The 22,078-nt window shown below is 42.6% G+C and overlaps 1 protein-coding gene across 1 annotated transcript in view; it reads left to right on the top strand.

The window, feature by feature from the left end:
- LOC122789063 (ligand-dependent corepressor-like) overlaps positions 1-22,078 on the top strand; it is a 308,940-nt gene that overhangs the window by 252,156 nt on the left and 34,706 nt on the right. The window contains exon 3 of the mRNA XM_044056246.1: positions 7,553-7,599. Within this exon, the coding sequence (XP_043912181.1) occupies positions 7,553-7,599 (47 nt within the window). The remainder of the gene's footprint in view (positions 1-7,552; positions 7,600-22,078) is intronic.

Here is a 22,078-nt window from a genome sequence, read left to right as displayed (position 1 = left end):
GAAACTTTAATCCCACTCATTCCATGCCTTCGCAAGGAATTTCTGTGGTGTGCTCAGGCCAGCCAGTCCAACAGAGGGTTGCCCTTCACAAAGCCAAAAACCTCCCAAACTATTACAACGGACGCCTCAGACCTAGGTTGGGGAGCACACATGGAGGGCAGAGGTATCCAAGGACAATGGTCATGAAAGGAGCTACGCATGCACATAAATCAAAAAGAAATGCTAGCAGTGATGCATGCAATTGAGGCCTTCCAACTCTTTCTCCATCAAGGCCACCTACTAATAAGGACAGACAACACCACAGTTATGTGGTACATAAACAAGCAAGGAGGTACCCATTCCTACCCTCTTTGCAGACTGGCAATGAATCTATGGGATCTTTCCTTGAAACTCAATATACAACTACAAGCTCAGTTTGTGCCAGGGAAAGACAATACACTGGCGGACAGTTTAAGCAGAAATATCATGGATGCGCACGAATGGATGCTGCACCCAGACATCTTCCAACAGATAACACAATCTTGGGGGAGCCCGGACATAGATCTATTTGCTTCCCCCCACAATCATCAACTGAAGAAATTCTGCTCAAGGACATACCACCCACAAGCATGGAAAGTGGACGCCCTCTCTTTTAGCTGGAGAAATCTGACGGTGTATGCATTTCCGCCTATCCCATTAATGACCAAGGTGTTACTGAAGATCAGGGCAGAGCAGCCAAAAGTGATTCTGATAGCTCCAGACTGGCCAAGACAGCACTGGTACCCACTGCTAAGGAGCATGTCATGTACGAAACCATGGTCTCTGCCTCTATGACCACTTCTACTGACACAGCACAGATACAAAACTCTACATTCCAACCTGAAAACATTGCAACTAACAGCGTGGAGAATACCTTGACTCCTCCTCGGGATAAACTATCCCAGAGAGTGAAGGATATTATTATGGAAGCTTGCCGCCCTTCCACAAGAAAGGCATATTCAGCAAAATGGAAAAGATTTCTCATCTGGAACACCACAAAGGGCCTAGATGCGAAAGTGATGAACATGGCACATATACTGGAATATTTGACAGAAATGTTTCACAACGGTCTGTCTTACTCTTCTATTAAGATTCATGCTTCAGCAATTTCAACAGAGTACAATACTGACCCACCTGTCTTTTCTCATCCTCTCCTAAGACAGTTTCTAAGAGGAATCAAAAACATCAAACCTCCTCGAAAACCACCTCTACCTGCTTGGGGACCTTAACTATGTGTTGGAACAACTAACACTGCCTCCATTTGAACCAGCAGCGAATGCAGATCTACAGTACCTTTCATGGAAGACTGCCTTCCTTCTGGCAATAACCTCAGCAAGAAGGGTTTCGGAATTGCAGGCCCTGATGGCAGTTCAGCCATTTATTATTTTTCACCAGGACAGAGTTTCATTAAGAACTAATCCTACTTTTATGCCAAATGTGGTATCCAGGGTTTCATTGAATCAAGCCATTCATTTGCCTACCTTCTTCCCAAATCCACAAAACAAAGGGGAGAAACTGCTGCACACCCTGGACATTCACAGACAGTTGCGCTACTACTTGGACAGAACTAAAGGTTTCAGAAAAACTGACCAGCTGCTGGTAGCATATGCTGCTGGTACTCGAGGAAAAGCAATTTCCAAACAGACTATTTCAAAATGGATAGGAAATTGCATTCGCTTTTGTTACTCATTTCATGGAAAGTCTGTACCAGCTAACATTAGACCTCATTCTACGAGAGCCACAGCCACCTCCACAGCCTTCTTAAGAGGGGTGGCTACAAAGGACATTTTAGAAGCTGCCACATGGAGCTCCGTGCATACATTTGCCAAGCATTACAATCTACCTTTATATTCCAGATCCAGAGCAGGCTTTGCTACGGCTGTCCTGCAGGGTATCTTAGCTACACCATCCTTTTCCTAGTACCTCCACCCCCAGATTGGTTATGGTATTCTACCCATATGTGATGACTGCAGATGCATCCTTGAAGGACATAGTACAGTTTTGTACCTACCATAAATGTAGATGTCCGATAGGTATGCATCTGCAGTCAGGTTTACCCTCCCTCCTTCCCCTCTGTGGTATTCTTAGGGTGTTTACCCCTCTATTAGCTAGCTGGGGGGATCTATTATGGTGTATTTGTTTTTACATATAGATATATATATATATTTTTGCAAATGTTTGGATTTTTATTGCATTTCTCCAAATTTAGCCTTCCTAGAGGGCACCTGGCATCTGGGGCAAGAAAAACTGAGGAAGATGGCGTCGGCTGACGCTTTTATACCCCAGGCGCTGTGATGTCGGGGAAGGGGCGACATCAGCCGACGCCAGACCCAGACTTTGGAATCCGGCCGACCGAAGGGCTGCCTGAGGCAGAACAACCCATATGTGATGACTGCAGATGCATACCTATCGGACATCTACATTTATGGTAGGTACAAAACTGTACTTTCTAAACAATGCAAAGCTTTTCTTTTTCTTTTTTTTTAGACCTCCTATCAAGGATCCCTCCCCACCATTGGACTTAACTGTGGTGTTGCAGTCTTTGACACAAAAGACCTCTGAACCAGCTGCATCTTGTCTTAAGTTTCTGTCTTGGAAGACGGCCTTCTTGGTGGCTATTAACTGGCTATGTCAATGTATCAAGCCTGGCTAACTCTCTCTCTAGAATGTGTAAAAATCTGCTAACCAGTTTATTGTGTAATTTAATTTAATCCTGACTTGCGCTCAGGATTAACTGTAACCTGTGGAACTTGTTTAACTTGCTTACTTATGTAATCTCTGTGAATAGTCTGTTTGTAATATGTAATGCTTTTATTATGTAATGCTGTATCTGCTTACCCTTGGAGCTTTTCTCCTCTGGCCTCCACTGAAATGGACATGCATCCAGTCGGACTATCCCGGTCAACAAATGTAAAATAAAATATTAGTTCTGCCAGGAGAGTTTCTGAGTTGCAGGCTCTCAGCATTAAGCCCCCTTTTGTGATCTTCCACAAGGATATATAGGGCATGCCTTAAGACAAATCCTTCATTCTGAAGGTGGCTTTGGAAGCTAACCTCAACCAAGTCTATTCAGCTACCAGTTTTCTTCCTGAATTAAAATAAAAAGAGGCGAAACCGGAGGTAAAATTCAGAACCAATTCCACAAATAGCGTAACCAACAACTTTTAATATCCGCTTAGGTCCTTGGACTTCATCAGAATTCTGATGAAGTCCAAGGACCTAAGCGGATATTAAAAGTTGTTGGTTACGCTATTTGTGGAATTGGTTCTGAATTTTACCTCCGGTTTCGCCTCTTTTTATTTTGTTTACGTATCATTGTGGTTTTTCTTGTGGTATTTCTTCCTGAATTATTGCACTAAGGGGGGAGTATGCTTTGCATTGTTTAAACGTCCATAGGCAGCTACGCTTTTATCTTATGAGGTCTTAGGAATTTCGGAAGTCAGACCCACGTTTCGTGGCCTTGTCTCAGGCTAGAAAGGGCCTTTCAATTACTAAGGTAACTTTTTCCAGACGGATTGCTAGCTGTTTCCTACATTTATGACAGGAGGCACATGGAGCTATCCAGGCCAGTTAAAGTCCACTCTACTAAGTCAGTGGCTGTCTTCTGCCTTCTTGGCTAAACTTTCCTTGGATGAGATTTGTGCTGCTGCTGTTTGGTTTAATCCCCACACTTGTTGCACACTGCTGGTAGGATTTGGTGTCTAGGAACAGGGCTTCCTTTGGTTCCTCTGTGCTCCTGCATATCCTTTGCTGAGGCCACCCAGGGTCCATAGTAACTGGGGACTCTGACCCATCCGTGATGAATAATGACACGGATAGCATCAGATAGTTATGTACTTGGCATAACTTGGAATCTGTGCTATACAGTGTCGTCATTCATCACATTTCTGCCCTCCTTCCCCCTTCCTTCTGGGGACCTGGTGCATCTGGAGGGATGTTTCTTCTTGCAGATAGTCTCCTGGGCAGTCCATGCTGCCTTTTTCTTTATCCAGCAAACTCAATCTGAGGGCTAGAGGTTAGCAGGGGATTATGGGAAGGGGATGAGCATTTAATCTGCATCTGTCCATCAGTTGGAGGCTCTGTGATGAAAGACTACACTGGATAGCACAGATTCCAAGTTATGCTAAGTACATGACATTCTTATTTTTTTTCTTCCTCCCCTTCCTATGGCTTCCACTAGTTCATCCTCCCTGGATGCTAGACCATTTTCCAGATCTTCTTTCTCATCCTTCCAGCTGCCTGGTTCCTTCAGGCTGTCCCCTGCTGTGGTTCACATTCTGACAGCTTTACAGACAGTTTGTACCACTGAAGTCTACCAAAGTAAATGGAAAATATTTTCCATATGGGCTAATTCCAGATGTGTAGATCCATTTTCAGCTTCAGTTCCTACTGTTTTACAATTCCTTTCAGAATTATTTCACGCCAGCTCCAGCTACTCATCTATCCAAGTACAGTTAGTGACCATCTCCAATTTCTCAAGATTTCAAAAACCTTCCTGAGGGGAACCTTCCTTCTCAGACTACCTATTAGAGATCCAGTGCGTCCTTGGGCGATTGCTGTTATGCTTTAAAAGTTGACAACCACCCTTTGAACCAGCAGCAGATCCCAAATTTCTCTCATGGAAAACTATTTTCCTGGTGGCAGTTACATCTGCCGGGAGGATTGGGATCTACTCTGATCTTGGAGCCACTCCGTCTCAGAGCCTCAGCACTAGACAGCTCACTTCCAAACTTTAAGGCTGGAGCCAGGGAGGATTGGGTTTCATCTTAACACAGGCCTCTACAAATCAAGTGGGATTGAGGCTGGGCTTCCCTCATGGCTTCAACTTTCAGAGTAGTGTGGAGAGAAAAAAACTTGTGGAACAGAGTTCTTCTGTCCGAACTCTTAATAGGGAATGAAGGATTTTGAACATGTTTGGGTAGCATAGCTGTGCATTAGTGACCTTTGCCCTCATGTCTTTGAATTATGTGGCACGTGTATCAATATTCAGAGGAAATTGATTAAACAATTCTCTAATACGCTGTTGTCTACGTCTGCAGAGGACAAAAATATTTCATTAGCTGGCCATCCTTCAGTCTCGATCCAGTGCTTCCATGAGACTGATTTCTCATGCCTCACAGGGAGCTGCTAGAGTGGTGTCATTCCACAAGTTCATTCTTGCTAGCTGCTATAACTGCCATGGCATGTACAGGGGAATCCTTGCTCCAGTGAACCATACCTTAGGTGTCACAAGGTACTTGTTGAGGCAATTGGAAATGAGCTTCGTGACATCTGGATCCTTCCAAGCTTGGTGGGAAATGAGATTTACCATATCATTCGTTAGGGGAACTACTGAAGCTCTAAATGAGCAGGCTTTGAAAGCCTCAAATGCTGACTCCTCTCAGGAAATTGGGGGAGGGGGTGGAAGTTTGAGTATTTCCTCAAATGAGACATTCAGGAATATCTATAAGAAGGCATGCCTGAATGCACCCTTGTGATTTTGCAGAGCCCTCCAAGTTTTCTTGCATCAATGCCTCCTATAATGGATCCATCTTATTTGGCCCAAAAGTGAAGGAGACTCTAGGAGCGAACAAGATGGGAAGACTCTGTCTGCAGTGGGAATCTGTTTTTCTGCTTCTCAAAGGATCTTCTCTGAAGCCATAGAGGTGGCAGAAAAATGTGGTTCAGAAAGACACAAGGTTAAGTCTCACCACAATCCCCAGGGTGTTCAAGTGCACGGCAGTGGTTGCGGCTTAGTTGAAACTGCACAAATTCCAGGTGTTTCCTAATCTAGACAGCTGCCTCCTATCTGCTTTCAGCAAGCGTCGACTGATTCAAGCCAGGGATGATCATTCAAGCCAGGATTATTTGCTTCACATCCGTCTCCAGCTAGAAATTATTATAAATTGCAAAGTCTCAGCTCAGGCCTACGCCAACTCTAGTGTTCATTGTGGCCTGCCTAGATACCTGAACACAGGTAGCAAATCTGCCATAGACGAGACTGAACACTTACGAAAGCAGTTTTACACATCCTTACATACTTCATTAATCTTGCAGCTGCTGGTTTTGATGGCAGCTTCCATAGTGCTGGTACCCTTGGCTCACTTTCACATAAGGATGCTTCAGTGGACTCTAGCTGTGAAGTGGTCAGTAAGAAAGCACCCACTGGTTACTCCCATTTGCATCACAGATGTTTGCAAACATCATATAACATGGTGGATTCAAGCAGAAGTCTTTTGGGGATGCTGTTTCACTGTTCCCACATCCAAAGAACAGTGACTAAGAGGGTGGCATTACTTGGGAAGGCGGCTGCCTAAAAAAACTATTACTACACAATGGAAATTAAAGTCTGAACCAGCTGTATTTGTAGTATTTTATGTCATAACAGAGAAAAGAACTGGAAGTGGGATCTTTAGAAAAAGGTAGGAGCAAATTACATAGAAAAAATGGAAAACATGGAAACAATGCATGCAGAGTAATGGTTTGGAGGAGTGGGGTTTAAGGGAAGGCAGGAATTGTGCAATGTATGTAATGGCAGATTGATAAATATACAAAAGTATAGATGTGATGTTTAATGTTTGCAACTGGGAATACATTAATATGGTTTGTGTTCTTTTCTGTAAATCTGATTGTCTGTCGTAAGTGATGATTCAGTAAAGGTGCTAAAAAAAAAAAAAAAAAAACTTCCTCCTGGCTAAGGGATTACTGAAGGCATTATAAAAATGGCAACCAGGAACTGAACCTTCAGTGTCTTTAGAGTTTGTGTTAAAGATGGATCAATTTCTTGCTCTGGTAGGAGACACTTAAGGAAGCTAAGGAGGAGAGCTGGACAGCTCGCAAATGTGTCTACCCCCTTGGGTATAATTCAGGCAATGATGATGCTCTCTTCTGAGGTCTTCACAGAGGAAATAGAATTTGGAGAAACACTCGCTAGGATAAATTATTTCTTCAAAATGGGGGGGGGGGGAGTTGTCAGAGGCACAAAAATAGAGATTTTGAATTCCTGCCTTGAAGGAGGCTGCTACTAATCTTTGTTTCTTTGGGTTCAGGGGATTGTAGTTCTGTGGGTGTTTCTTTCACATAGTACTTTTCTTAATGTGCTTTCATTTCTTTGCGATTGCAGTTCTGAAAAAATCAGAAGTTTTGTTGTCCTTTAGTTTATGTTGCTTTTGTCTTGTCATCTGTACAAATAGGTTGATGGTGGTGAGACACGTTCCTCCATGTCCAAAATGAATGCTGGGAAGTCGGCATATGCGCAAAGGTTATTGTTCCAGAGGGAGAGAATCTGAACATAAGGTTATGCAGAATGTCTCTAACAACTGTTCTTAGCCTGCAGTTGTCCTTTAAGGAAGCTGGGCATAGCTTGATGTCTAGATAACACAGCAACATAAAAGCCAGCCAGAACACCTATTTTTTTTTTCTTCTCTCAAGTTGGATGTGTGTAGTTGGTCTTAAGGGGTCTTTCTCCTAGAAGTAAAATGTCTAAAATTGAGACTGAAGTTCTGTTACTGCATTATTTATTGAACTGTATAAAATATTTCACCTTTTTCTATAGATGGAGTGCTAGATCTGTCCACCAAGAAGAGTCCAGACACTAGTCCTGTTAGCGTTTTAAAGAATGGGTAAGAAGAACATTTTATGTAGTTTTAATCTTATGTATTGAAATGCTTAGTGTCTGTTCTGGTATTTGTGTCTGATATTGTACAGTAGCAGTTTTTATTTTGCATCTTCAGCCCCATCTTCTCCCCAAAGGAAGGTATGCTAACCTCACCTTTCTTTGAGGTTGCTCCTTTTTTGCAAGTCATCCTGTTATCTGCCCCACTATGTAAGAACAAAGTGCTGTAGGTGAGAAAAGCCATGAGTTTGTCATTTTAGTCCAGTGAAATTAGGGCTCATTAGACTGGCTACCCAGACTTTAAATCACTTGTTGAACAGCTGAAGTAAATGAGGATGTTCAAAATCTTAATATGAATATATATTGCAAAGCATTTAATCAGAAATATGGTGCGGTGTAATCCGTGGGAAAGAGCATCATAGTCATTAAATGCTTAGTCATTGCAAAAGGTATGCGCCATTTAAATTGAACCTTTAAGATGTCTGTAAGTTGCAAGAACTTATTTTCATCAAACATTGCAGTTTCTTGCTATGCGACAGAGAGAGAGGGGAGTTGCTGTGACTAAAAGTCAAAAGAATACAGCTGCCTGAATGGACTCCTTCCCTTATTGGGAGCCCCAGCTATTACATAATGCGTTAATTCATTGGTACTTACAAGGTTAGTGATGATGAACCTATGACGTGTGTCAAAGGTGACATGCTACAACGTTTTGGGTGACACGCCAGCAATCACCAACACCCGAGTTACCAAAGAGACTGCTTTTGTTGCTCATATGACGTGCACTGAATTATTTTGTGCCAGGAGCTTTTGGCATGCCAAACCCAAAAGGTTTGCCATCAGTGTACTAGGCTGTTAATCTGTGAGAATCTTTAGATGCCTAGCCCTGCATTTCCAGAAAGATTTTAGCTCTTGTAATTTAAGTAAAATAATCCAGAGCAGGACAGAACATTTACATGTTACATCTATCCACTGGGGTGCTAAACCAGTGGTGAATTTTCTGTTTGGTTTCAATTCATCCATGTTACGTTTGAATAGAGTAAAGAAAGTTCTTTGTTTTATGTGGAGTGGAAAATGGCACCAAAGAAGTGGTACTATCTGGGTACATATCTATCCTTCCAATCTCTTTGTATTGTAGAAGAGATTGAGCGCTCTTGAATGTGTATATTCTTCCTTGATACTTGCAGATCTGAATAGATGGGATCTGCTGTGATTCTGTACATGAGGCAGAGATTGCCCTTCAGTAGTCTATATGACAAGAAGAGGGACAAGGCTTTGAGAAGGGCAGTATAGTTTATGATTTAAGGTCTTAGTTTTCATGATGAGAAGACATTGTGGTCATTTAAGTTGTATAAAGTGCTTAGACAGGTACTCACTGAAGTGCACAATTGTACTCTATGGTCAGCCTAAATAGTGCCAAATACAGTGGAATTATAAGATCCCTGGACCTAGACACAATACCCTTACTAATAAGCTATGTAATGAGAAAAGACATTCTTGTAATAGTGTATACATGGTGATTGAAAGAGTGTTTTGTTCACATTGGTTCCCAGGTTCATAACTACTGGATTGATTTTCAAGGGTGTGTTTGTGATAGTAAGGGCAGCCGCGGTGGTGCAGCAGTTAGCGTTTTTGCCTCACATCAAGAAGCTCTCCGGTTCGATCCTCGGCTGGGATGCTTTCTGTGCGGAATCTGCATGGTCCTCCCTGTGATCATTTGGGATTCCTCCAGGTGCTCCTGTTTCCTCCCACATCCCAAAGACATGCTGTAGGTGGATTGGACGCTCTAAATTGGCCTTAGGCATGAGTGTGTGTCTTCTGTGGAAGGTTGGGTGCCGGAATAGCAACTCGACACCGGATAACTCCACTGCCAATCCTGAGCGGACAGGTGATCCACTTCGGGAAAAGCCGAAATAAGTTGTCTGTGTGATAGTTACAGGGGATGTCATGCTTGCCGAAGGAGACAGTTGTCATTTTTTAGGCATTTTGTTTGTGTGTGGTTGACACCAGCTATTTGTTTGGGAAAGGCCCTGTTGGAGGGTCTAGGTGTCTTCTACAAAGTTTGTTGGCACCAAATTTACAGTTTTCTGCAAACTTGGACTGCCATAAACCCTTAACATTAGTTTTGACTTCCGAAAAGGAAATGCCAAATAGCAATAGTTCAAGCACTGAACTCTGGGGTTATGCCATCAGTAATAGACCTTTTGGTGGAGGGAGTCACCTTACCCTACTTTCCTGGGCAATATTTGTGAGCCAGTTTGCTGTTCATTGAGTTATATAGGGATTAACATTTAGCTCAGAGTGTTTATCAACAGTACTGGTGTATGGGATTGTGTTGAACACATTTGCGAGATCTAGATATGCAGTCCGTTCTGTTTTTCTTTCCCATTGTTTCAGTAACATTTTCACAGAAGTTGACCAGATTAAGCAGGCAGGAGCTGCCCTTGACAAAACCAGACTGGCTTGCTCATGAGTTTGTAGATAATTTGTCCTTGCTTTATTACGTCTATAATGATACTTTCCATAGCCTCACATATGAGGATGGTCAGACTTGCAAGTCTATAATTACCTGGGTCTGTTGACTCTCATCCTTTATGCGAGTGGATGATTGTTGCTGTCTTCTATTCATCCAACATGAAGCCTGTTTTGTGGCTTATATGAAATAGTATCTGTAGGGGGGTTGACAGGTCCTGTCTTAGGCTGGACAGTGCATAGCTTGGTATGTTGTCTCTAGCCCCATAGTAGCAGTGTTCTTGGCCTTGGAAAGTGCTTTGAGGACTTCCTGAGAGATTTGGGGGGGTAGGTACAGGTATGTGATCCCAGGAAGGGGAGGATAAGGGTAGAGCTAAGTTTATCTGCTAGTAGATTATGTCCACAGGATCTGAGTATGTAATAACATTTACTCTTGGCTTTGTGCAATGCTGGACAATATTTCTATGGTTTGTAGCATGGTTAAAGAAGGCTTTATAGTTGTCTCTTGCCTGAGTGGCTATTTGTACCTCATATCTAGTTTTGGTTATTTTGATCAGGGGCCACAGTTCCTTAACAACTTTTTGTCATATTGAAAGTTAATTTATTATTGCCTGCAATTAGTTATATCTTTTATTTTAGAGCCTGTTTATATCTGGTTCCCACCATAGATATCTATTTTTAAATTTGACATTGTCATTACTTTGGAGGGGGGCAGATAAATCTATGCTGCTGTTCGCATGTGCATAGAATTTGGTGCTAATAGATTTGCATATGTGGTATGAGCATTGGATGGAAGGGGGATGCTGAACTTAGCCAGGTCCTCACTTAGTTTTGTTCATTCACATCTAGAGCATCAGTCACACCTTTGTTCTGTTTCATACTTGCAGTGCTAAATGTGTGGCCATCTTGTATGATGCAAGTCTAGAGTGTTTTTATTTACTTTATTTTACATTTGTTAACCGGGGAAGTCCAACTGGATACATATCCATTTTCAGTGGAGGTCCAGGGAGAAAAGCTCCAGGAATACAAGAATAATTTAACAGATAGTTAAAAATATAATACCAACAGTTGTATAGTTTTATTACAGTGTAGATTAATCATGGTATTTAGTGCTGCAGATAAGTGACTTTCATGTTAGAAAATTATTTTGTCAGGCATGGGGAAAGTTTTTTTTACTAGTTTTAACTTATTTTTCCCATTTGATTGTATTATTCAGCCCCCCAGGCAGTTGCTATTCGGTCAGCACCCAGGAAATTGAGATCTCATTGAGTGTTAATAGGTGTGAATGAGTTAATTGCAGTGAAATGTGCATAATTATTCATCAGTCGTAGTCTGAGCAAAGATGGATTCTGCTGTTTTGTAGAACAGCTTACACAGAACTTTGGTCTTTCGTTAGCAACTTTGAAAACTTTAATTGTGAAATAAATGCTAGTTTAATTGGAATTTGGTTGATCAGTTGTAGTTAGTACCACACACGGTCTTAGTTGCATTTAATTTCTTTAGCAAGTAAGAGTCACAGATGCACCACAGGTGTCACTTCACAAGTGTTCTGTCTAGTGGTGTTACACGGTAAAAGTCTGAACTGTTACGGTTCTGGTCTGCAAGTCTGCTGTCATTTTAGATGGCAGCATCGTAACACTTAGAGCTCTGTTTTTGCAGGTGTGATGATGTCACTTAGTCTTACAGCCTGATGTGAAGTCTCTTTTTAGTGTGATTAAAAGCAAGTGTCTTAGAGTTACATGACTTCTTGGTATAGAAAAGTTTGCTTTACTTAGTTTGCCATTTACTTAGTGTAGGAGTGCATTTGCTAAGTATCCCTAGAGTTGCTTGCTAAGCAGCAAAAATGGTTTTCTCCTTGTCTGTGTTTTTGGATTCTCCCATTGTTTTGGAAGGCTGTTTCATGCATTCACTATTCTTTCTTTAAAATCCCTTTCATCCTAGCTTTTCTCGGTGTCAGTTATTTTTTCTTCATGTTTTACCCTCCTTTGAAAAAATTATCTGTTCTACTTTTTTATTGAATGTTATTTTTGCGTTTGGTGCTTTATAATTCTTTCTGTGATGTCCTTGGTAGCACATCAGGATTCTCAAGCCCCTCCGTTTATTCTGCAGATACATCATGTTTGCCTTTGTATCTGCACTGCTTTGCTGCAACAGACTCAGAAAATGCAGGATCATGAGTGGTGGCGAGCTGCCTGTCTTGAATTGCATAGTGATATCTGCATATTTCTGATATTACAGCAGTTTAGTATGTCCTTAGGTGATCATACTTAATATTCTGAGGTCCCTTTTGTCTTCGGTTATCAGTACCTTTTTATTTCATCAATCTTGTATACTTTTTCTTGGTTCCTTTGAATATGTGCTTTTTCAGTCTGTATCAGACAATTAAATGTTTATTGTTTTGGGTTCCATAGCTAGGCTTATAAGGGAGCTAGCGGTCATTGGTCTAGTATACACCTGTGAACCTGTGAAATCCTCATAGTCCATTCTCTTGCATATTTGTTCCTGTATAGAGTATTTTGTATCTTGATCATGTAACCCACACTGATGTTCTTCGTGTTTCACTGTTGCAGTCATTACATTTGGGGAATCTGCTGGCAGGTTGCCCTCAGTCGGCCTGAATAACAAAGTCTTGGGTCCTGCGTCGGTTGCTGTCTCCTCTTCCATGACATTAGGGGTATAAAACATGCAGCCGATGCCATTTTCTTTAGTCTTTCTTGCCGCGCTGTGCCCGAAGCAGAAGCAGTTCGCAAGTGCTGGTCGGCCGACTCTTGAAATTTTCGCATTCGAGTTTCAGAACTGAAGTCTTCAAATAAAGCTAAGTACCCCGTTGGGGAAACTTTTTCTTGCTCCTTACCGATGTCAGTCAAAGTTAATAATTGCATTACTTGTGGGAAGCAAATACCTCATAAGGATTTTCATTTGTACTGTATTTCTTGCCTAGGCCCATATCATAACGTGCCTTGCTGTCAGTTTTGTGCTAGATTTAACCAATGCACTATTAAGCGTCTCTATTTTTGCTTCAAAGTATTTTGGATCCAGATTTAATTATCCTGAATTGTCTAATAGCAATCCGACTACCGGAGTTCACAAAAAATGCAAATAAAAAGACTTTTGAGGTCCAAAACCGACGAAGCTTTTCATAAGCCAGTCTCCGGTTCAACGGTACTCAGTGAGGCACTTTCGCAGCCCCTGATACCCACTACTTTTGAGTTGCAGGCCTCTACAGTGACCCATGCGGAGTCCGGTATGCCGCAAGATTCTCAGAATATTGAACCTGCAGATGTCTCTCCCTCGGATGGGTCAGGAGACGCTGAGCAGGCACCGGCTTCTGTGGGTATTTTCAGGCCTCAACATTTCTGTATAAAACCGCCAGCTTCAAAAACAACTTCTGAGTCTAAAAAACCGACACTTGAGCCATGTGGTCAGGCCCCTATGCCTAAAAAACAGATTATCAAAATGGCTGAGGACTTAATTACCTTGATCAGGGCCCCCCCCAACTGCTAAGAGGCCTAGGCAAGGCACTGATTATGAATCTTCAGATCAGGTTTCAATTACTTCTGATTAGGAATTTTCTATACCACCTATGAGGATTCAGATGCAAAAGAATCCATCCCATCTGCATCTCCTCCTGAGGATTATTCTTTTGGAGAAACCTTGCATAATTTAAGGGAACATTTTCATTGGGAGAGTCAAGATGCCTCTGAATCAAAAAAGAGGCTTCAGGATTTCCTTCTTCCTCAGAATAGGCCTTTGGCTATACCTCTTGTATTAGACATTGTTGATGTGTTTTCGGAATCAAGCATGGCTCCTGATTTTCTACCTCTGGCTCCTAGTAAGCCAGACAGATATTGCAGGGTTCCTGACTCCCACAAATTTCTATTCAAAAATCCTGCTGCTGATCCTGAAACCATCTCACAGGGTCCCAAAGGTGTAAAGGCCTCTACAGCCAAAAATCCTACACCCTCTGATAGAGATTCCAAGGCGCTGGATAGATGGGGAAAGAAGGTTTATACGTCTGCAACCTTGGCAACTAGGGCCTTAAACTGCCAGTTTTATATGCTTAAATATCAACAGCATGTTATGGGCTTATTGAAACAGAAAATGATGTTGATTTCTGATTGTGTGGAAAATAAAGAATTACAGGAATTATTGCATGCAGCAGAACAGGTTGGAAAACATACTTTGCAAAGTGGTTTTGATTCCTTGGAGGCCTCTTGCAGGGCCGCAGTTACTGGATCTGTGATTAGAAGGCATGCCTGGCTCAAAGAGCAAAATCTGCCTGATCATGTTAAAGCTAAATTGTTGGATGCCCCTTTACAGCATGATACTCTGGTAATAAGGCAGAAGAGGTTTTAAAGAAAATGGAAGTCAAAGCAAAATCTATGTACACTGTAAAAGATTTCTTATAAGCGCAGCCACCCAGATTCAGTAGGCACTGGCCTACTAAAAACGGGTTCTTTCCTGTGTCCAGCAGAGCCTCTTAAGGTAAATCCAGGCACTCAAAAGGCTCTAGATACCAGTCACAGGGTTCTTACAGGTCTAAGCAATGAGGTGCCTCCACCTCCAAATGTGGAGGAAGCAAAGCACAACCCTACAGTAAGCAGTCTCAGTGACTTCCCTCTACCATCACCAAGCACTTGTCTTTTAGCAGCCCCCGTGGGGGGGGAATTAGCACTTCATGCTCAAAATTGGCAGTTAATTACCCAGGGCAAGTGGGTATTAAACATAGTATCCCAGGGGTATAGATTTCATTTCCATACTATACCAATTCCAAATGGTTGGCCAGATCTGCCACAATCAATGGGCAGAGGCTCAGAAACAAGTTACATCCCTCATGGATATGGGGGCTATTCAACCAGTACCAGAACAGGAAAGAGGACAAGATTTTTATTCGACTGTTCCTGGTACCCAGAAAAGACCATGCTTGGCGTCCAATACTGGACTTACAAATTTTGAACATGTTCCTGGACATTCCAAAATTCAAAATGCTAACTTTTCAACAGCTGCTGCCTATGCTGGACAAGAACATTTGGTTAGTGACTCTAGACTTAGAGGCATACCCGCATATCCCAATAAGGGAATCGTGCAGAAGATACCTCCGCTTCAAGGCAGGTTTTATGCATTACCAATTCTCTGCACTGCCCTTTGGCTTATCTACTGCGCCCAGGGTGTTTACAAAGTGCCTGGCACCAGTAATTGCATTTTGCAGACAAAGAAGCATACAAATCTATCCTTACTTGGACGACTGTCTCATTCAAGCAGAGAACAAGGACATTCTTCAACATCTGGCATTTCTAAAAAGGCTTCTAACATGCCTAGGGTACACAATAAATGAAAAGAAATCACAACTGGTACTCTCTCAAAAAATTACATTCCTGGGTGCAAGCTTGAATACAGCTGCCCAGATGGCTTACCTTACGCCAGACAGACAAAGGCAACTGACTATATACTTCGAACAGATGGCAACAAAAACCCAGTTATCTGAAAGACAAATTCTGCAGGCTTTGGGGTTCATGGCATCCTGCATTCTACTAATTCGATATGCAAGACTGCATATGAGGAAACTTCAGTGGTACCTAAAAAGTTTAGGAATCAACATTGTCACAGTCTGCAAACAATGATTCCTGTCATTCCCTGCCTACAACAAGAGTTTATTTGGTGGGCGGAGGCATGTCACCAGAACAAGGGACTATCATTCACTCTACCCCCTGCCACCCAAACCCTAACTACAGACACATCAGACTGTACTTGGGGGGCCCACCTGGTGGGGAGATGCATTCAGGGCATATGGAACCCAAAACAAATGCATCTGCATATCAACCAGAAAGAGATGCTAGCTGTTCAGAATGCTCTGACAACCTTTAAGGACTTACTTCATCCAGGACAACTAATGAGACGGACAACACCACGGTTATGTGGTACATAAACAAGCAGGGGGGTACACATTCCTACCCTCTTTGCAGACTAGCCATAGCATTGTGGGACACAGCCTTGACTTACCAAGTACATCTTCAAGCTCAATTCTTGCCAGGAAAACAAAATACTCTGGCAGACAAAGTCTTCAGCATGGTAATACAGAAATGGGGGAGCCCAGACATAGATCTATTTGCCTCTCCCCAAAATTATTAACTGGACAAATTCTGTACAAGGACTTATCACAGACAAGCTTGGAAACTGGATGCCCTATCCTTCAGTTGGAAAAACCTATCAGTCTACGCTTTTCCTCCTCTGCCTCTTCTCCCCAAGGTCTTAATAAAGGTCAGACAGGAAAAAACAAAAATGATTCTAATTGCTCTGGACTGGCCTCGCCAGCACTGACACACAATTCTAAGGAATATATTTCAACTCCCTCCTTGGTGGTGGTTGTGTCTTTCGGCTTATCCCGGTTAGGGGTCGCCTCAGCGGAACCCCGGTCCGCTTATGTTTGGTAGTGGATTTTTACGTGCCAAGTTACCAGCCCTGATGCACAACCTTCAGCGAAGGCACGCCCATTCACGCATGCCTCCACACACAAGATGCTCTAGCTAAGAATCGAACGCGACAACTTCTTGCTTTAAGGCGACAACACTACCGCAGCACCACTACCGCGGCTCCCTCCTTGATACTTGCCTGAAATGCCTCATCTACTGACTCAGCAGAGCAATCAAATTCTGCACACTCGGCTCCAAACTCTGAACCTGGCAGCATGGCTGATCATGTAATTATTCAAACAACACCTCTCAGTAAATCTGTTACGGATGTCATTTTGGAGGCCAGAAGTCCTAGTACTAGAAAGTCTTATGCTGATAAATGGAAGAGATTCTCTGCTTGGAACCAAGCACAAGGAACGGACACAGCAAAACCAAATATCCCTCAGATTTTGCAATACTTGACTGAGATGCTTGACAAGTGCCTATCCTTCTCTTCAATAAAAATCCATGCCTTTGCCATCTCTGCTCATTACAACACGGAGCCTCCCATTTTCTCTTATCCTCTGTTAAAACAGTATGAGGGGCCAAAAATTTAAGGCCTCCCAGAAGATCACCAACTCCTGCATGGGACCTCAGTTTTGTGCTGGAAAATCTCACCCTGCCTCCTTTTGAACCAGCAGCTACTGTGGATATAAAGTTTCTGACTTGGAAAACAGCTTTCCTTTTGGCAATCACTTCAGCAAGAAGAGCTTCAGAACTACAGGCTCTCATGGCTGTGGAGCCTTTTATTACATTTTACCCAGACAGGGTGTCCCTCAGGACCAATCCTTCCTTTATGCCTAAGGTGGTATCCAGTGTGGCTCTTAACCAAACTATTCACCTGCCAACATTTTACCTAAATCCGCAGAACAAGGAGGAGTGGATTCTGCAATCATTGGACATACACAAACAACTAAGATTCTACTTACAGGACCAAATCTCTAAGAAAGTCTGAGCAACTACTGGTGGCATTTCTTCCGGATCAGAGGGAAAGGCTATATCAAAGCAGACTATTTCTAAGTGGATAAGCCACTGCATTCGTTTCTGCTACTTGCATCATGGTAAACCTGTACCGAAGGGAATCAGGTCACATTCCACCAGAGCTGCTTCTACCTCAGCAGCCTTTCTCAGAGGAGTTCCAACCAAAGACATTCTAGAAGCTGCTACTTGGAGCTCTGTTCATATCTTCACAAAGCATTATCATTTGCCTCTCTTCTCTAAATCCAGGGCAGGCTTTGCCACTGCAGTCCTGCAGGGTCTTATAGCCGCTCCCAATGCTATTTAGTTCCAGCCGCCCATCCATAGCTTTGGGATTCTACCCAAATGTAATGACTGCAACAGTGAAACACGAAGAGCATAGTACAGTTGTGTACACTTGCCATAAATGTAGATGCTCAAGTGTATTCAGTGTTGCAGTCCGGGTTACCCACCCGCCATCTCCCTTTTCTATACCTTTTCTTTCCTTCACTATAGTCTAAAGCCTTTGTGGTGTATTTGCTTTTAGTTGAAGGCAAAGTTTATGCTTCTAAAAAGTGTAATTATATATTTACTGTTGTGTGTATATATATATATATTTGCTCCCCATCGGGGGTAAGAAAAACTAAAGAAAATGGCGTCTGCTGCATGTTTTATACCCCTGACGACCTGAAGTCATGGAAGAGGAGCAACCGACGCAGGACCCAAGACTTTGTTATTCAGGCCGACTGAGGGCAACCTGCTAGCAGATTACACAAATGTTATGACTGCAACAGTGAATACACTCGAACATCTACATTTATGGTAAGTGTACACAACTGCACTTTCTAGCCCCAGCACAGTTTATCATTTGTTAGCTAAGCAAGTATGTACCATTTTCAGTCATACTGTGAGTTTTATAAATAGTTTTGTGTAGCCATTCAGCTGGAGTACCCGAAGAAACACACTGAAATATGGGAGAGTATTCAGCCTCTATCATGGCAGTTGCCAGATGTCAGGATTGAAGCTCAGCTCATTTATCAGTTGTGATGCACCATTTGTCAAACTGCTTACTACCCTCCCACTGTCCTCATTCCTGCTGTCAGCTGATAGTGTTGGCAGCGAACTTGTAAACTGGGCAGTTTTCAAGCCTGTGTTCAGAAACAGTAGTGTAAGCTATAGTCAAGTCTACATGATGACGTACCATGTTTCTTTACGTGAAATTGTTTGTTTCCCATGCTTTTTTATACAAGTTTTCTGTTTGAATACCAAATTGTTGAGGGGGACTTAAAATACTTGGCATGTACAATTTGCATGGACCTGTTAAAGCTACAGAGCTGTTTTAAAGCTGTTGACATTGACATCACACATAGCATTATAGTGACCGTTACTGGTCCTGCTACAGGATGCCATTTCATCATTCCAGAATGTCCACGGGTGAAGCAGTAGTGTTGTTTTAAACTTGAAATAAGGGGCACAAGGTTATGAGGGTAAGGATGTTCTTCGTGTTTCACTGTTGCAATCATTACATTTGGGTAATCAGCTGGCAGTTTGCCCTCAGCCTGAATAACAAAGTCTTGGGTCCTGTGTCGGTTGCTGTCTCCTCTTCCATGACGTCGGGTCTTCAGGGATATAAAACATGCAGCCCGACGCCATTTTATTCAGTCTTTCTTGCGGTGCCCAAAGCAGAAGCAGTTCGCAAGTGTCGGTTGGCCGACTCCTGAAATTTTCGCATTAGAGTTTCAGAACCAAAGTCTACAAAATAAAGCCTGAATAACAAAGTCTTGGGTCCTGTGTCGGTTGCTGTCTCCTCTTCCATGACGTCGGGTCTTCAGAGGTATAAAACATGCAGCCCGACGCCATTTTATTCAGTCTTTCTTGCGGTGCCCAAAGCAGAAGCAGTTCGCAAGTGTCGGTTGGCCGACTCCTGAAATTTTCGCATTAGAGTTTCAGAACCAAAGTCTACAAAATAAAGCTAAGTACCCATTGGGGAAACTTTTTCTTGCTCCTTACCGATGTCAGTAAAAGTTAATAATTGCATTAGTTGTGGGAAGCAAATACCTCATAAGGATTTTCATTTGTACTGTATTTCTTGCCTAGGCCCAGATCACAACGTGCCCTGATGTCGGTTTTGTGCTAGATTTAACCAACGCACTATTAAGCGTCCGTATATTTTTGCTTCTAAATATTTTGGTTCAAGATTTAATTATCCTGAAATGTCATCTGTTAGCAGTCCGATTACTGGAGTACATAAAAAACGCAAGGAAAAAGACAGACAGTTGAGGTCCAAAACCGACAGCGAAGCTTCTCCTAAGCCAGTCGCCGGTTCTCAGCGAGACGCTTTCGCAGCCCCTGATACCTGCTACTTTTGAGTCGCAGGCCACTACCGAGACCCATTCAGAGTCCAGTATGCAGCAAGATTCTCAGATTATTGAACCCGCGGATGTCTCTCACTTGGATGGGTCCAGAGCCGCTGAGCAGGCACCAGTTTCTGAGGGTGTTTTCAGGCCTCAGCATTTTTATGTTAAACCGATGCCAGCAACAAAAACAAGGTCAAAAAAACTTCTATGTCTAAAAAACTGACGCATGAGCCATGTGCTCAAGCCCCTAGGCCTACAAAACAGATTATCAAAATGGCTGAGGATTTTGATTACCTTGATCAGGGGTTCCCAACCCCCCTGCTAAGAGGCCTAGGCAAGGCACTGATTATGAATCTTCAGATCAGGTTTCCATTTCTTTTGATTCCTCTTCTGATCAGGAATTTTCTATTCCACCCCATGAGGATTCTGATGCAGAGGAATCCATCCCATCTGCATCTCCTCCTGAGGATTACTCTTTTGGAGAGACTTTGCATACTTTAAGGGAACATTTTCACTGGGAGAGTCAGGACTTCTCTGAATCAAAAAAGAGGCTTAGGGATTTCCTTCTTCCTCAGCATAGGCCTTTGGCAATACCTCCTATATTAGACATTGTTGATGATGTGTTCTCGGAATAAAGAATGGCTCCTGATTCCCTGCCTCCGGCTCCTAGTAAGCCAGACAGATATTACAGGGTTCCTGACTCCCACAAATTTCTATTCAAAAATCCTGCTGCTGATCCTGAGACTATTTTTCAGGGTCCAAAGGGTGTCAAGGCCTCTACAGCCAAACATCCTACCCCTTCTGATAGAGATTCCAGGGTGTTTTATAAATGGGGAAAGAAGGTTTGTATGTCTGCAACCTTGGCAATCAGAGCTTTAAACTGCCAGTTTCATATGCTTAAATCTCAACAGCATGTTATGGGCTTACTGAAACAGAAAATTGTTGATTTCCGATTGTGTGGAAAATAGAGTTACAGGAATTATTGCATTCAGCAGAACAGGTTGGAAAGCATACTTTGCAATGTGGTTTTGATTCCTTGGAGGCCTCTTGTAGTGCCGCCGTTACTGTATCTGTGATTAGAAGGCATGTCTGGGTCAAGGAGCAAATTCTGCCTGATCATGTTAAAGCTAAATTATTGGATGCCCCTTTGCAGCATGATACTCTGTTAATAAGGCAGAAGAGGTTTTAAAGAAAATGGAAGACAAAGCTAAATCTATGCAAACTGTAAAGGATTTCTTGCAAGTGCAGCCACCCAGGTTCAGTAGGCACTGGCCTACTAAAATTTGGTCCTTTCCTGTGTCCAACAGAGCCACATAGGGCAAATCCAGGCGCTCAAAAGGCTCCAGATACTAATCACAGGGTTCTTAAAGGTCAAAGCAGTGGGGTCCCTCCACCTCCAAATTTGGAGGAAACGAAGCACAACTCTACAGTAAGCAGTGTCAATAACTTTCCTCTGCCATCACCAAGCACTTCTCTTTTGGCAGCCCCCTTGGGGGGAAAATTAGCACTTCATGCTCAAAATTGGAAGTTAATTACCCATGACAAATGGGTATTAAACATAGTATCCCAGGGGTACAGATTTCATTTCCATACTTTGCCAATTCCAAACGGATGGCCGGATCTGCCACAAAACCAGTGGGCAGAGGACCAGAAACAAGTAATGTCCCTCATGGATATGGGGGCTATTCAGCCTGTACCAGAAAAGGAAAAAGAAGGATTTTACTCAAGACTTTTCCTGGTACCCAGAAAAGACAATTCATGGCCCCCAATACTGGACTTATCAATTTTGAACACGTTCCTGGACATTCCAAAATTCAAAATGCTGACTTTACAACAGCTTCTGTCTATGCTAGGCAGGAATGCTTGGTTAGTGACTCTAGACATAAGAAGCATACCTGCTTATCCCAATAAGGGAATCCTGCAGAAGATTCCTCCACTTCAAAGCAGGTTTTTTGCATTACCAATTTTCTGCACTGCCCTTTGGTTTATCTACTGCGCCCAGGGTCTTTACAAAGTGCCTGGCACCATTAATTGCATTCTGCAGGCAAAGAAGCATTCAGATTTATCCTTATCTGGATGATTGTCTCATTCAAGCAAAGGACAAGGACACTCTTCATCATCTGGCGTTTGTAAAAAGGCTTCTAGCATGCTTAGGGTACACCTTGAACGAAAATAAATCACAACTGGTACCCTCTCAAATAATTACATTCCTGGGTGCAAGCTTGAATATAACT

The sequence above is a fragment of the Protopterus annectens genome, chromosome 14.part0 (assembly GCF_019279795.1).
Source record: "Protopterus annectens isolate FY-2018-M chromosome 14.part0, PAN1.0, whole genome shotgun sequence".
Lineage (NCBI taxonomy): Eukaryota > Metazoa > Chordata > Ceratodontiformes > Protopteridae > Protopterus > Protopterus annectens.
The sequence above is the reverse complement of the archived record's forward strand: the minus strand, read 5'-3'. Positions and strand labels throughout refer to the sequence as shown.